At 37.4% G+C, this 14,219-nt stretch overlaps 1 protein-coding gene across 1 annotated transcript in view; it reads left to right on the top strand.

Moving 5' to 3' along the window:
* The first annotated feature begins 285 nt into the window (after positions 1 to 285).
* Positions 286 to 14,219, top strand: part of avl9 (AVL9 homolog (S. cerevisiase)) — a 700,673-nt gene continuing 686,739 nt past the window's right edge. Inside the window, exon 1 of the mRNA XM_042767395.1 lies at positions 286 to 502. Coding sequence (XP_042623329.1) covers positions 428 to 502 — 75 coding nt within the window. The 5' untranslated portion in view covers positions 286 to 427. The remainder of the gene's footprint in view (positions 503 to 14,219) is intronic.

The following is a 14,219-nucleotide window of genomic DNA, read 5'->3' as shown; positions in this document are numbered from 1 at the left end:
TCATAATTAAATGTTTTATTTTGTGTCACTTGCTTACTCTTAAAATATCAATAAAATACAATTCACTATCTATAAAAAAATCTATGAAGGACTGATGTTTTAGAAATTATAAGTACATTTAATGAATTAATAGAATAATGCTATAATTAAATCAACTTAAATAAAAAATTAAACCGGCACATGGATGATGGATGGATGAGTAATTTGGGCGAGCCATGGCGCGCCCTCTGTCGGCAGCCAGGAATATGTCTGCTTTTCGTCCGGGATGTTTGTTCGTGCAAGGAGGCGGAGCATCGCGTGACATACACACTGACGGTAAAGGGTGCGGAAGTTATAGACTCTACACAATAAACGCTTAATTTATTGTTTTGTTTTGTTTTGTTTTTTTACTTCTCTTTTGGACTCTGATCGAATTATCATTGAGCTGATGGATTCTCAGTGTAAAGAGGGACCCGTGCTGCACATCGTGGTGGTGGGATTTCACCATAAAAAGGGCTGTCAGGTAAGAGAGTCCTCATGTTTGTTAATAAATATTAATCTGCTATAAACAGTGGTGTGCTTCACTATCACCCTTACATAAAGGTGGCTTTACCATTGCATCGTGTGTTATTTACCATGGTACTCTGATATGCAGTGTAGAAAAAAAGAGCAGCTGGAGGAGCACTGAATGATTAATGAATATAAATAATAAACAATGCCTGTAATTCAGTGCTGATAGTGACAAAGTGTGTGAGATCAAGCAGTACTGCCTTTTTCCTCTCCTCAAAGCACACACACTTTCATTTGTTGTTTACGGGCGTAATGGTTTTTATACTGTACAAACTGTATTTTCTATTGCCCTACACCAACACCTAAACCTACCCCTTACAGAAAACTACTGCCAATTTTTGAATTTCATAAAGCACTGTTTTGTATGTTTTTTTAAGCCTTTTGTTTTATGGGGACACAGGAAGTGTCCTCATAAACCATGTTTATGTTGTAGTACCCATGTCATTATACACATTTGTGTCCTCATAAACCATATATACCAGTACACACACACACGCGCACAAGCCTTTTACATGTTTTTTTCACCCACAAAAGTTATCAAAGTATGAATATCACTTATTGTTTGAGTATTTGTTTATTAGTTTGTGCACTCACATGAAAAAACTTTAGTCATAAGTCATAGAGCAAAACCTTATTTATTCTTAATAAGAATGTAACTTTCTCATGATGTCTGCCATGTTGAGATCACCAGCTGAACGCTGAACTCTGGCTGTACCACAGGGGTCTCCAAAGTCAGTACTGGAGGGCTGGTGTCCTGCAGAGTTTAGCTCCAACTTTCCTGAACACACCTGTCTGGAAGTTTCTAGTATGCCTAGTAAGAGCTTGATTAGCTGGTGTTTAATTAGGGTTGGAGCTAAACTCTTGCATTGTCCAAATACCTGCATTTGCTGTCTTTGCGCTTGACCACTTTCCTACTTATATGACATATTTCCTGTATTTGGTCCAATTGTTCAAGTGCGCATAATGACCACATCTTTTCTTTACCTGATGGGACACACTTACAGTGTTGTAAAAATGCAAGTGTTTACAGAGCTTAATTTTTACTTTCAATACTTTGCATTTTAAAATCAACTACTAAATGTTTGTTCAGACGTCCCTATAACAGATGACACAATTTAATTTTGTGGTGCTTCTGATTAAGTGATAAAAAGCAGTTGCAAATGTTGACAAAATAATTATCACTAGGGATACACTGAAATTAAAATTCTTGGCCGAAGCGAAATCGAACAAAATGAAACACTGGGCCAAAGGCCAAATACCAGCCTTTTTTTTTTTTTCACCATTGCATAAATTAAATAGGCAAAATGTGCTTTTTACTGTTTTGTCTTGCTTTTCAAAAAAAAAAAAAAAAAAAACGTTATAAAACAACAATTTAAAAACATTTAACACTGAACATTTTTATAATTCTAGCAGACATTATACCAACAAAGCACAATTTAACTTAAAATTAATAAGTTGGTAAAACAATATTTTTCGGCCATCAGATCCCCTTCTTGAATCAGGCATGTATTTTTACTAGTCTTGCTGAGAAGAAACTTCATTTAAAACATTAGGAAAATATTACAGATCCTAATTTGAACACTATGTGTGAATGTTATAATAAATGTATTGTAACAATCAGCCCTATCGGCTGAGTCTACACAATTTAAAACAAAGAATTGTTTAAAATGTTTAGATGTTGGGTGAGCAGATTAAAGACATCAAGATGGCTGACATAAAAAAATAGTGTATTTACACAAAACAATAACACAGAACTAACGGTATACATTGAGAATAGTCAGACTGCTAAAAGAGTCTTTCAGTTCATACCCTAAAACAGTCCAACAGCAATCCGTGCGTAATAGTCCAAAGTGTCCACCTGTGTATATACAATCCGGTAAATGTGTTATTCCACAGTGCAAGTGCAAAATAGTCCTGGTTGGTAAGTAAATCCACAAGATGTTCTTTCTCAACACAGGCAATAAACAAATAGCGACCTGCTTCCTGGGTGAGGTGTCAGGCATCTATCTTAGGCCACACTACTCCTTTAAATGGAGAGGCTACTGTAGCGTATCAGACCTGAACCAGACAAATTAAAGATTCGATCAGGACCATGGTTGAAACATGAGGAGCCGAATTCCTCAGAAAGGCAACAGGATGTTGTAAATTAATTCCTAGTGCAACAAGTCAGAAGCAAGTCCACTACTCTTTCACAGAACAGCTTTCAACATTAACACCATTAGAACAATTATTGACAATTTCAATTCGGAAAAGAGATTGTCAAATTTGGGGCAAGTAATCAAGATTGATGGTCAAAGAGATGCAAAGCCTGACCATCACATGTAAACCCATGAGAGTAAACAAGATCGTTGGGTTGACTTCCCCCCACCTAGCAGAACCAGACTGAAATTCCTAAGGGGACCTTTTAACCTCTGGTCTCCACAGAACATCCTTATGTCAAAGAAAAGCAGAGAAACTATCTTTTACAGATGAACACAAAAAGAATTCTAAAGTAAAATCAGTCCATTGCTTAACTCCATATCATTTATGAAACCCACACATTTGACTATCATGTTTCTAATCACTTATTGTGTATGTCTTTTTAATAACTATTGAATAGCTTAAGTATTCATATTCATGTTTAGTATGTGTGTGTTCGAATCTTCTTGCTTAAATCATTTCTGGCCATCAGTTATTTGTCAAATGTATCATATTCTTATCATAGGAATCATGTTCAAAATTATACCCTGCAAGAGCAGGAAAATTCGGACCACGTGATTGATAAGATAACATATGATTTATGAATGGGTAGGACAAACATCGTAACACCCCGAGCAAAGACAATATCTAATTGGTCAAGACAACATTTGAGGTATGGCCAAAAGGCCAGTTTAAATACTCAGGACACCATCAAATTTTGCTTTTAGCTATGGCTTTTCAGCTGCTGCTTTTAGTCATCACTTTTAGCGTTCTTTGAGCGCCGTTCCAGCGTGCTTCGGCCTGCACGCCTGCTGCTACTTAGCCATGATGAGAAGAAACACCACCTAGTCTCGTCAAACTTCTGTTTTTTACTTTAGTTTCTTTTCTTTTCCGTTTGAGAGTTTCGTGTTCTGAGTTAAGTTTTGTAACGCCGTGTCTCCGAGTCTGACCTCGCGTGCCCGTCTGAAACTTCAACCAGCCCACAACTCCGCATCGTCAGCCAACGCCCAACCATGGGCTTCCCAAGACATCACGTCAACGACTACTGAACTTCCAGCCAATCAGCAACCTCGGGAAACCCCCTTTTCAACGACAACGAAGGGAACCCCCTTTTCACAGGCATCACAAGTAACGTACCTCCAGACTAAACTGAACTGGTGTATCTAATATAATTTTAACCTCATTGAGGAACTCAATGCGAGAGTTAATTAAGTGATTGATGGTTGTTCATGTCTATGCAATTTCAAGTATTGCTGTAAACTTGGGATTTCACATTTTCATTCTCTTAAACCCATTCTTTCCTAACTTTCTATCTTCCTGCAACTTGTGTGAATGAGAGTGCGTGTGCTTATGTGTTAGATTAGTTCATATGTCTTAGATTTATCTAATAAAGCCTTATTCATATTGAAAAGAGAAGAATCTTGTGTTTTGTGCTTACAAGTTAATGTCTTAAACTGCCGATCTTGTTACTGTGCTAATTAATAGTGTTTTCACTATACTTTGGATATTAATATCCATTGCAGAGTAAATGTTATACGGCTCGTTCCACGAATCGCTGGCCGTCTCAGTGATCAGCCGTGAAACAGTGATTCTGTTCAAATTCCCTTTAAAATCTTAAATGATTCCCTTTGAGCTAAATTGACCTGTTTCCCTTACACTACTTCCTGCTACCTGTCATGTGATTGCTCACATGACAGGAGAGTCTCAGTTCTTAAAGGCAAACGCTTACATTTAAAAGGAGTAAAATGGACAAGGAAACATGTAAAACCTATTAAAACTCTGATACACCAATATACTGCTTTATACAGAGTGGTAAACCATGTCCCTTATGTGGCACTGTCACATAGACCCCTCCCCCAGCCTACGGTGTGTGAGGGAAAGAAGTCCATACCATCCAGGATTTGCCACACTTATATTCCTTATTGTAGGTTACCCCTCCTGTGTGCATAAAATTGTCTTTGAAAGAAATTACTTAAAACCAGGCCTTCCCACCTAGGCACATGGTAAATGGAGGAGGCATAAGAGACACTTAAGAGAGGAGGGACTCTAAACCAGACTGGGTAACCTGGGACAGGTAGCGCTGATCCTCCCTGGTATACATTAGACCCAGTCACTCTGGCGTGTGGTCCTTCCTGGCACCTCCTAGCTCCTGGCTTCGTTGAGAAAGTTGGAAGCGTGTTGGTTTTTGAAGATTGATGATGATGATGATGATGATGATGATATGGCGGTTGTGATGACTGTTGGCCCCTCACTGTCCTACACCTCTCCTTCCTCCGGAAGTGATTGCAATCATCCACAAACTGCCAGACGTCCCTCCGGATGGATGGCCACCAGGTGACTTCCATAACCCTCAAAAGAGTCTTTACCCTTCCGTGATGCTTTTCGGAGGATTGAGGATGGAAGCGGCATAATAGTAGGGGCACTAGTGCTCCAGGAATGACGGGTAGCATATAAAGATGTTTGATGGTGCTCTTGCAGTCGGGGTTGTTTGGAGGTCAAAGAAGTGCATGAAGCCTTCAGTTGAAGAATGGTGGTGTCATCAGCTTGGGCCTCCAGAAGTTCCTCTTTGGAAAATGGTAACCTGGAGTAGATGGTTCTGGTTTCAGGTTCTGTAGATGGTGGTTTTCCGTTGTCACTACCAGATGAAGAAGTGTTAGGCTGAGCTGTAGACAGGTTGAGGGCCTCTGGGCTGGTGATTGCTGCATGAGTGACACAGAGTACAGCTGGACATCTCTGTTCCAGTTTTTCCTCCCACTGTTTGTCCTTCCTCAATAAGCAATCCTTCACCTCTTTCTCCAGTGTCTCTAGCACAGTTCTGACATATTCCTCCATTTCCTGCATTCTCATGTCCACAGCCTCTTTAAAACACATCTCCCAGTTAAAATTACTTTCCACAGAATCATAAAAAAATTTTCTCCAGTTTTAAAACAATTTCTTTAAGACCAACAAGCTCTTTTTTTTAATGTTCACAACCACATTTCTGTTCATCATGAAAACTCCCAGATGTTTGATACAGGTACTTAGTATAAGGAGCAGTGTAAGTAAAAGCATTTTGTTTTGTTTTTTATACGCCAATGTCTTTTCTATCACCAAACTAAACCATTCAGTAGCAATCATCCTCCGTACGGGCCACCAATATGTAACAGTCAGCTTTATCGTCTGAGTCTACACAATTTAAAACAAAGAATTGTTTAAAATGTTTAGATGTTGGGTGAGCAGATTAAAGACATCAAGATGGCTGACATAAAACAACAATAGTGTATTTACACAAAACAATGACACAGAACTAAAACGACACGGTATACATTGAGAATAGTCAGACTGCTAAAAGAGTCTTTTTTTATTATTATTATTTAATCCATCTAAACCATAGAACGGTACTCTCAAAGCCTTGACACCACACGAAATTCACATGTAGGAAGGTAATTTCAAAATCACACATGGTCCCTAGATAATACTAAACCCATGCGAAGAATGCTCCTTTATATGGAGAGGCTACTTCCTGCTACCTGTCATGTGATCGCTCAGTTCTTAAAGAAAACACACACATTTAAAAGGAGTAAAAATAGACAAGGAAATATGTAAAACCTATTAAAACTCTGATACACCAATATACTGCTTTATACAGAGTGGTAAAACATGTCCCTTATGTGGCACTGTCTTAACAGAGTATTAACAGAGCTATTGTAATGATTAGTATCATTATTATAATGTTACTTTTTATTTTATTTTATAGAACAACAGAAAAATAACAATACTAACATTTATAAATGTTGATGGAGTTCTCGCTTCTTCTCAGCTTTTATTTTGGCAGAAACGCGCAGGAAGACCTCAGCGCTTCTTTTTGTTGACAGCAGATTTATAAATGAGTGTCATTACGAATACGTTGTACGTATCGCATTGTCACATGCCTTGTAAAAAATCATAAAAATGTGACTGAGCAACTAACGAGTAACACTGGTTCAGCGCAGATTTTCCTCACGCTTTGGTCTTTGAACCCTGGTTAACAAGCAGATCTACTGCGAGTTCATTCAGCACTGTCAGAATACATGCAATTCGTGCGTGTTTTAGAAAACATAACATTCTGCTGTTTATTTACTAATTGTTTATGGCCATTTTGCGATTTCAATCATCATACAGTAACTAGCAACAATCACCTCTTCTTCTTCTCATCGAAGACATGCGATGCAGTACTAAACAGTCTCTCGCTGTCGGTGCTCTTTTTGTGTCTTTATTGGACAGTTTTAAAGGGGTCATATGATGTTGGTTAAAAAAAAACATTATTTGGTGTAATTTAATGTGAGGTATTCTAAAGAAACAAATAAAAAGTTACACTGCTCTGTTGCATTCAGCGTGACAGCGCCTTACTGTGCTGATAAAACCGATGTGAAGGATGATGTTTTATGTTAATGAAAGTACAAACACTATATAATAAATAATATTTTAGCATCCAGATACATCGGGAATATGGAAACATTTGGATTCTTGCCGAATGAGAGAGGTAGGCATCAGCTTCACCTTAAATTAATTTGTTTTTGGATTGACGTTTTTATATGACTTATGTTTTTTTTCCACTCTCAAAAACGCAATCTTATACAAGTGAATTTTTTTTTTTTTAAAATGCAGCAAACATTTTTAAATATCTCAAAAATACTTTGATGTCTTTAAAGTGTTGATAGATTTTTTTGTTAGTTTTTTGTTTTTTTGTAGCCTAAATTTTGCCAAAATCTAGAAAAGATGATGCTGTATTGGATGACTAAGCGCAGCAGGTTATTGGCTAACGTTACCTGATCTCTCTTTTTTCCTTTTCTTTTTGAGTAAAGAAAATGCTCTACTTTATTATTATTATTATTATTATTATTATTATTATTATTATTATTAGGCAAATTATAGGCAAAGAATAAAACAAAACAAAAAAAAAAATTATTAACCAGTATTTCTTCCACCCGAACCGGTTTCAGAACGGTAATAATATCAGAGGAACGCAGGAACAGAAAAGTTAAAATATAGATTCTGCTCGGAGTGAACCGATGGATTTTTTTTTTCTTCTTCGCTTTTCAAGCCCTACTCTACACTGCTCAAAACTCACGTTTGAATAATCAGTGGCAAATCCTTTGAATATGAAAATTTACTTACAGGCTGTGAGTTAGTCACATCTGAATATTTGGGTTGAACTGTTCTGGAACAATGTTGTAAATACAACTTAACCACTGATTTCTAGTTGTGTCCTCTTTTGGAAAGCCAAACAAAGTAGTTTTGCTTTCACAACGAAACACACAGTGTCTCCACGACATGGTGGCGGCAGCAACAATGCTACAGCAAGAATAAAAGTTACGCCTTCTTTCTTTGCGTGAACCTCTGGGCGGCGTTATGCAAATCTTCCCACACTGTGACGTAGACATGTGGGGGCGTGTTTAAACGAGGTGTTTTAGGAGGGTGTGGATGAGTCTTAACTTTTATAAAGAATATCTCTTTGGGTTTGAGACTTTAGTCTTTGCAACTTTAGGGATCTTATCGATTCAGCAACAGCTTGTAACACTCCGAAGAAAAAGGAAAACTTGAAATCACATCATATGACCACTTTAAATGCAAAGACTGCTGACATGTCTGCCTTATAAAGAGTGCGCGCCTTTCACTCATCGCTGGTTGCTATTTGATTGTGTCATATCATTGTTCGGTACAATATATATTTGGTCTTTTTGCAGAACATTCGGTGCATTCCTAATTATCACCACTACTCATTTGCACCAATAAAACGTGCAACTCTTTGTTTTACTACCAAATTATATGTAATATCTAATTATTATTAATATTTAACATACATTGAAAAGGTTTCTGTGACCTCAAATGTGGGTATTTGGACAAGGGGTAGGTAGGACACTGGCCCTCCAGGACCAAGTTTGGAGACCCCTTCTGTATTAAAAAAAGGAGTAGGAGTAGGAGTAAACTCATCATAAATGAATTGGCACCTGAATTTGTCTTTGGATTCTGCTTTTATCTCTGTAAACCCTTACGATTAGAAATTCAGAAATGTTTAATTGTGGAATTGCAATCTTCAAGTTATCAAAATTCAGTCCATGCTAATACCAGTGAAATTTTATGATTCTCATTTCCAATATCAGACTGCTGGTAAAATAGCCATGGCATTTTTATGTCAAGTAATGGTCATTGTTTATATTGTTTTATTTACATATTTTAATTTACTAAGTTCCCTCTGTCTGTTACTGTTATGCATGTCAAGTCACCTTTATTTATATAGCACTCTATACAATACAGATTTTGTCAAAGCAGCTTTACAGTGTTAAACAGGAAAAACGTGCTGATAATGCAAGAGGACAACAGTCAGTTTATCAGTTAAAGTCAGTTCATTGTTGATTCAGTGATGTCATTGTCCAGCACAGTTCACAACACTCCGTCTATCGTCTATGCAGTCAAGTCAACAATGATGTAGGAATTTGTGTCCCCAACTAAGCAAACCAAAGGCGACAGTGGCAAGAAACCAAAACTCCATCATTGACAGAAATGGAGAAAAAAACCTTGGGAGAAACGAGTCAGGGGGCCAGTTCTCCTCTTGCCAGACTAAACCGGCACAGTGTGGTTTAATTCCAGGCTGCAATGCACATCAGATTGAACAGAGGACTCGTCTGGTTCTCGTGATCTTCTGCCAATGGCCGACGAGGTCTTCACAGGGGATCTGTCTCTAGGGTGTAACAAGTACACTTTTTAACATCAGTCAATCAAGCATTTTTATAACAGAACTTTAGTAGTTAGAACTAAAATGTGGTATATTAACACAACTTAGTGCACGGGACATTGTCAGTTAAATTTGATGGTGACTGTTTATGGACTGCAGTCTTCAAGTCATTCCACAGATTTTCAATGGACTTTAAGTCTGGACTCTGACTAGGCCATGCAAGGACATTCACCTTTTTTTCGTTCAACCACTGTGTTGTCAGGTTTTCCATTTGCTTTGGGTGATTGTCATGTTGAAAGGTTTTTTTGACAACTTTCTGGCAGAGAGCAGCATTTTTTCCTCAATAATTTGACAGTACTTTGCCCCATTTGCTCCATTTTTCCTTCTATCCTGATCCAGTCCCTGCTGCAGAGAAACACCCACATAACTGGATTTTACCACCTCCATGCTTTACTGTAGAATGCTGTTATTTTGATGGTGAGCTGTATTGGATTTCCACCAGACATATCGTTTGGTGTTGAGGCCAAATAATTCAATTTTAGTCTCATCTACCTCAGAATCTTCAGGGTGCCTTTTGGCAAAGATCCTTTTTCCAACTAATTCTGTTTTTTATTTTTCTGACATGTTTGTGTTATATCTTTCACTTGGATGTTATAAGTTGCACTGAGTAATAACAAGGGCTCCGAGCTCGGGCCCGAACCTAGAGTACCCCCCAAAAAGCAATTGGACAAGGACAGCCGCCAGATTAATAACGCCCCCCAAAAATAGCATTGTAAGTACTGGCAGGGACTAGTTTTTATTTTCCTTAGAAGTCAGCTGGTTGGCAGGCCGGAAGAGCCTACATATTCAGGTGGGAGCGACTTAAGCGTTGGAAGGGTAGGCCCTACCGGCTGCTGGTACCGGACTGCGAGGTTTGGGGCACCCGGTCGGTAGGGCTTGAGCCAATGCTCAACGGGAGCTCACCGCGTTGGAACGGATGAGCCCTACCGGCCAATGAGAAGGAGCAGTGTGATTTTATAGCTCGACCGGGAGGACCCGAGTTGCCTCATCTGAAATAGGTCACGGTGTCGGCGTACGGGCCCTACAGGCTGACAAGCCCCTGCTATTCAGTGGGCGAAGGGCAAATAGCTGACCGAGAGAGCCCATGAAGCCACCGACTGGAGATTAAGACTCAGGACGACGGACGTCTGGGTCCTCTCAGTTTGGCAGATAAAAAGGTTTGGGCTGACCCATACTTGCGACACCAGATGGGTAGTCTCTCCAACCATGAGAGGGGAAAGTTACAGATGGTAGACAACCAAAATGAGTAATACCGCCGCCGCCGCCGCCGCAGGGCCGCGGCGTTAACTGCAAGTCAGTCAAGTGTTAAATTCATTCGCGAAACTACCACCAGGTGGCGCAAAGGGACGGATTGCGAACTGAATGTAATTGTAAAATGAGATAAAAGGAGAAGGTAAAACAAACAATAACATTATGATATAACATTGTACCATCTTTAAAAAACCATTAAAAAAATATACAGTGAGTTAATTTCAAAATGTAGGATAGTCTTAGGCTACAGTCTACTCATCAAAAATTAAAAGAAGACCTTTACACAAAGGATCTTATGCTTGCTATTGTTATTAAACAGTCATTAAATAAGGCCTATATATACGGATAAAAAGCTAATGTTTTCGTTTCGGTTCATTCTTGGTTTAAAAAAAATCCTTCAGGTTCCATTTGCAGATAGAAATGAGAACGGTCCAGCATTTAGCAATAATTATGATTAATTCTGTTATTATTCTTAATTTTTCAAACTGCTAACACTTTGCATTTTTGAATTATGCCTTTACTGTGTGACCAAAAATTTTGTATTTTCTGTTTCAGCTGTTTGATCGCGCTGGTGCCTCGCGCACATTCATTGGAAACAGTAGCCGTTCACCGTGCCATTCGGCGCGAGCAGCGGTCCACTTTGGCATATTTTTGTTAATTATGATTTTTTTTTTTTTTTTTTTTCATCGATACTGAAACACGCGTGAACTATAAAGCCTATTTTTTCCTAATGAATAATAGTTAAGCTTGAAATAGGCAACATCACGAATATGGAAACGTTTGGATTTCTCCCGAATGAGAGCCCAACCTTACCTTATGGTTCGCTTTAAATTATTATTCATTTATTTATTTTTTGTTTGTTTATAGCTAAGCCTATATTATTATTATATACTGCAGTTTTATTTATCCATTCGAATTATATATTTGTAATTATTGTTCTGTTCTGATAAATGTGTTAAATTTAAAGGATTTGTTGTAAAGTGAAGAGAACTAAAAATATCCTGTTGGCACATTATAACATTATTAGGCCAGCCGTTATTATTTCTGAATGTAATAAAATGCAACTTATACATGACTTATATATATATTTTTTTTCCTCTCACAAACTTAATTTATTTTTTAGCCTGTTTTAAATAAATAAATAAATAAATAAAATAACATGCAGCAAACGAAAATAGGCGATTAATCGGTTAAAATTTGTTACTGTGGGGTAAATTATAATTATTATATACTTAGGAACAGAGTCTGGGCCTAATCTAGGCTATCCAGGGTTTAAATTTTTTTTTTTTTTTTTCATTGCATCTGAAAATGACTTTGTGCAGCACATTCACTTCGCACGCTCAACCTGCCTCGCGCGTTCCTCAGCTGTGGACTATTTAAAAATGTTTGATATAAAGGTTGCTGTCCCATTTTTATACAGGAATTGTTCATTTAAAAAAAAAAAATCGAATTATATTGTTAGTTCTAAATATATTGTTAACACAAGTTCATTTAGACTATTTAACATGCACTGTGACATTTTACCCTTTTTAACTTATAAACTCCTTGAGATTTTAAAGTCAGTTTAATAGTATTGAAGTTCAAGTTTTTAAAAAAAAAAAAAAAAGTTTTTAAATGCTTAAATTATTTCTATGAATTAATAATATGTTATCAGGTTTTAATTGCTTAAATTATTTCTATGAATTAATAATATGTTATCATGTTTATTCTTGTAGAAAATAAGTGTTTATTCTTTAAGAAAATAAGGGAAAAAATAGGGGACGATCCAAATATTATTCATATTTGTTTTGCTTCACCTATTTATGTAAGCTACAATTATTCTAAAAAAAACCAAACAAACAAAAAAAAAAAAAACCATAATGTACCTAATTAAAAGTGCCATCGGCCTGAGTAAATTTTACCATTATAGAATTGTGACTTTAAAGGTTAGTGATTTTAGGAGGTGAAAATACTGTGAAATTACAAATGTTATGGGATTTTAAAGCCTAACAACTGAAGGTCTATGAAACGTTAGCCAATAAAGCATTTTTATTAAACAATGGCACTTAAAGTTTTGAACTAAAATATTATTTCAACCATATAGCCTGTGAATAAACAAAATGCATACTTTTCAATGAAAGAACACTGAGAGTTTGCTTCTGGTGTTTGGCTTTGCACTTCAATAATGAGCTCCAAGTTTAGGAATAGCCAACACGGTTTTTTTATTATTATTATTTCTCTCTCTCTCTCTCTCTCTCTCTCTCTCTCTCTCTCTCTATTTGACTCTCTATTTAACAGCATTAACTTACAATGAAATACATCTTCCTCCAGGTAGCCTGAATGTTTTTCCTGCCTTGCTAAATGTTGGGCTCATGATCAGTACGTTGTATTCGCTCAAATTGATTTAGTAAAATCAAAACTTGCGGACTTTGAAGCTGGGTGCAGTTAGCGCGAGTCCCACTTGCTGTGAAGCGGGAGCAGCTGATGGAGGATTCCGCTTGGTCTTAAAGCCTTCCTCAAACGCTACGTTCACAAATAACAATGATTTTCGTAAAATAATGATTAATTATCAATTGATAATTTGTTATTATTATGGTCTTGTGAAAACAATAATATGGGCTGCGGGGGAAAATAATGAATAAAAAGAGTAAGGCTGCTGTGAGTGCAGGCATGTTTCAGCCCAGTAACATGAGAACACACCGTTCCTCACAGCCAAAAAACAGACCGAATTCAGTTCAGCTGGAGGGGGCTGGGGTTGGGGGGTAGTTCTGTATAGTTTGTGGGGGTCGAGATAAATGTGTGAATCTCTTGTTCTTTCATGTGTACAGTGTCTTCTGAGGGTATCAAACTTGCAGAACAGGTTTAGATAGGACTCGTCATTTTGGTTTTAGGGCAACTTTGAAGAAAGGTTTTGATCCACTTCAAATGTTGACTAATGTAGGCCTATAGCGCAATATAGTTTATTGGTTATATAACTTCAGAGGAAGTTGCCTTAACTAAAAAAATAAATAAATAAATAAATTCGCAAACGACATCCAGACCAGTCCAGACATCAGTATGATCCGTCTATGATGTTGTATAGGCTTTTTTAGATTTGGGAATATACATGCGTTACAGACATGACAAAAAACATTTTGGAGGTTTTGGAGACATTATTATTATTATTCATTATTATTATTATTTTTTTTTGTAGCCTATTTACAATGCACAAACCAGAAGCAACAATATCTGCAGAGAAGGGTTGGCCATTCTCAAAAAAAATATATATATATCAATTTTATTTAAATTTTCGTTTTTGTGTTTCAGAGGAAAAATCAGTGAAAGTCGTGACATTTGTCAAGTATAGTAACCCATACTCGAAATTGGTGCTCTGCATTTAACCCATCCAAGTGCACACACACAGCAGTGAGAAGTGAACACACCGTGAACACACACCTGGAGCAGTGGGCAGCTATATCCAGCGCTGCGGGTATCGAGGGTGGAAGAGAGCGCTGTTCATTCACTCCCT

The sequence above is a fragment of the Cyprinus carpio genome, chromosome A12, assembly GCF_018340385.1.
Source record: "Cyprinus carpio isolate SPL01 chromosome A12, ASM1834038v1, whole genome shotgun sequence".
Classification (NCBI taxonomy): Eukaryota; Metazoa; Chordata; class Actinopteri; order Cypriniformes; family Cyprinidae; genus Cyprinus; species Cyprinus carpio.
The sequence above is the reverse complement of the archived record's forward strand: the minus strand, read 5'-3'. Positions and strand labels throughout refer to the sequence as shown.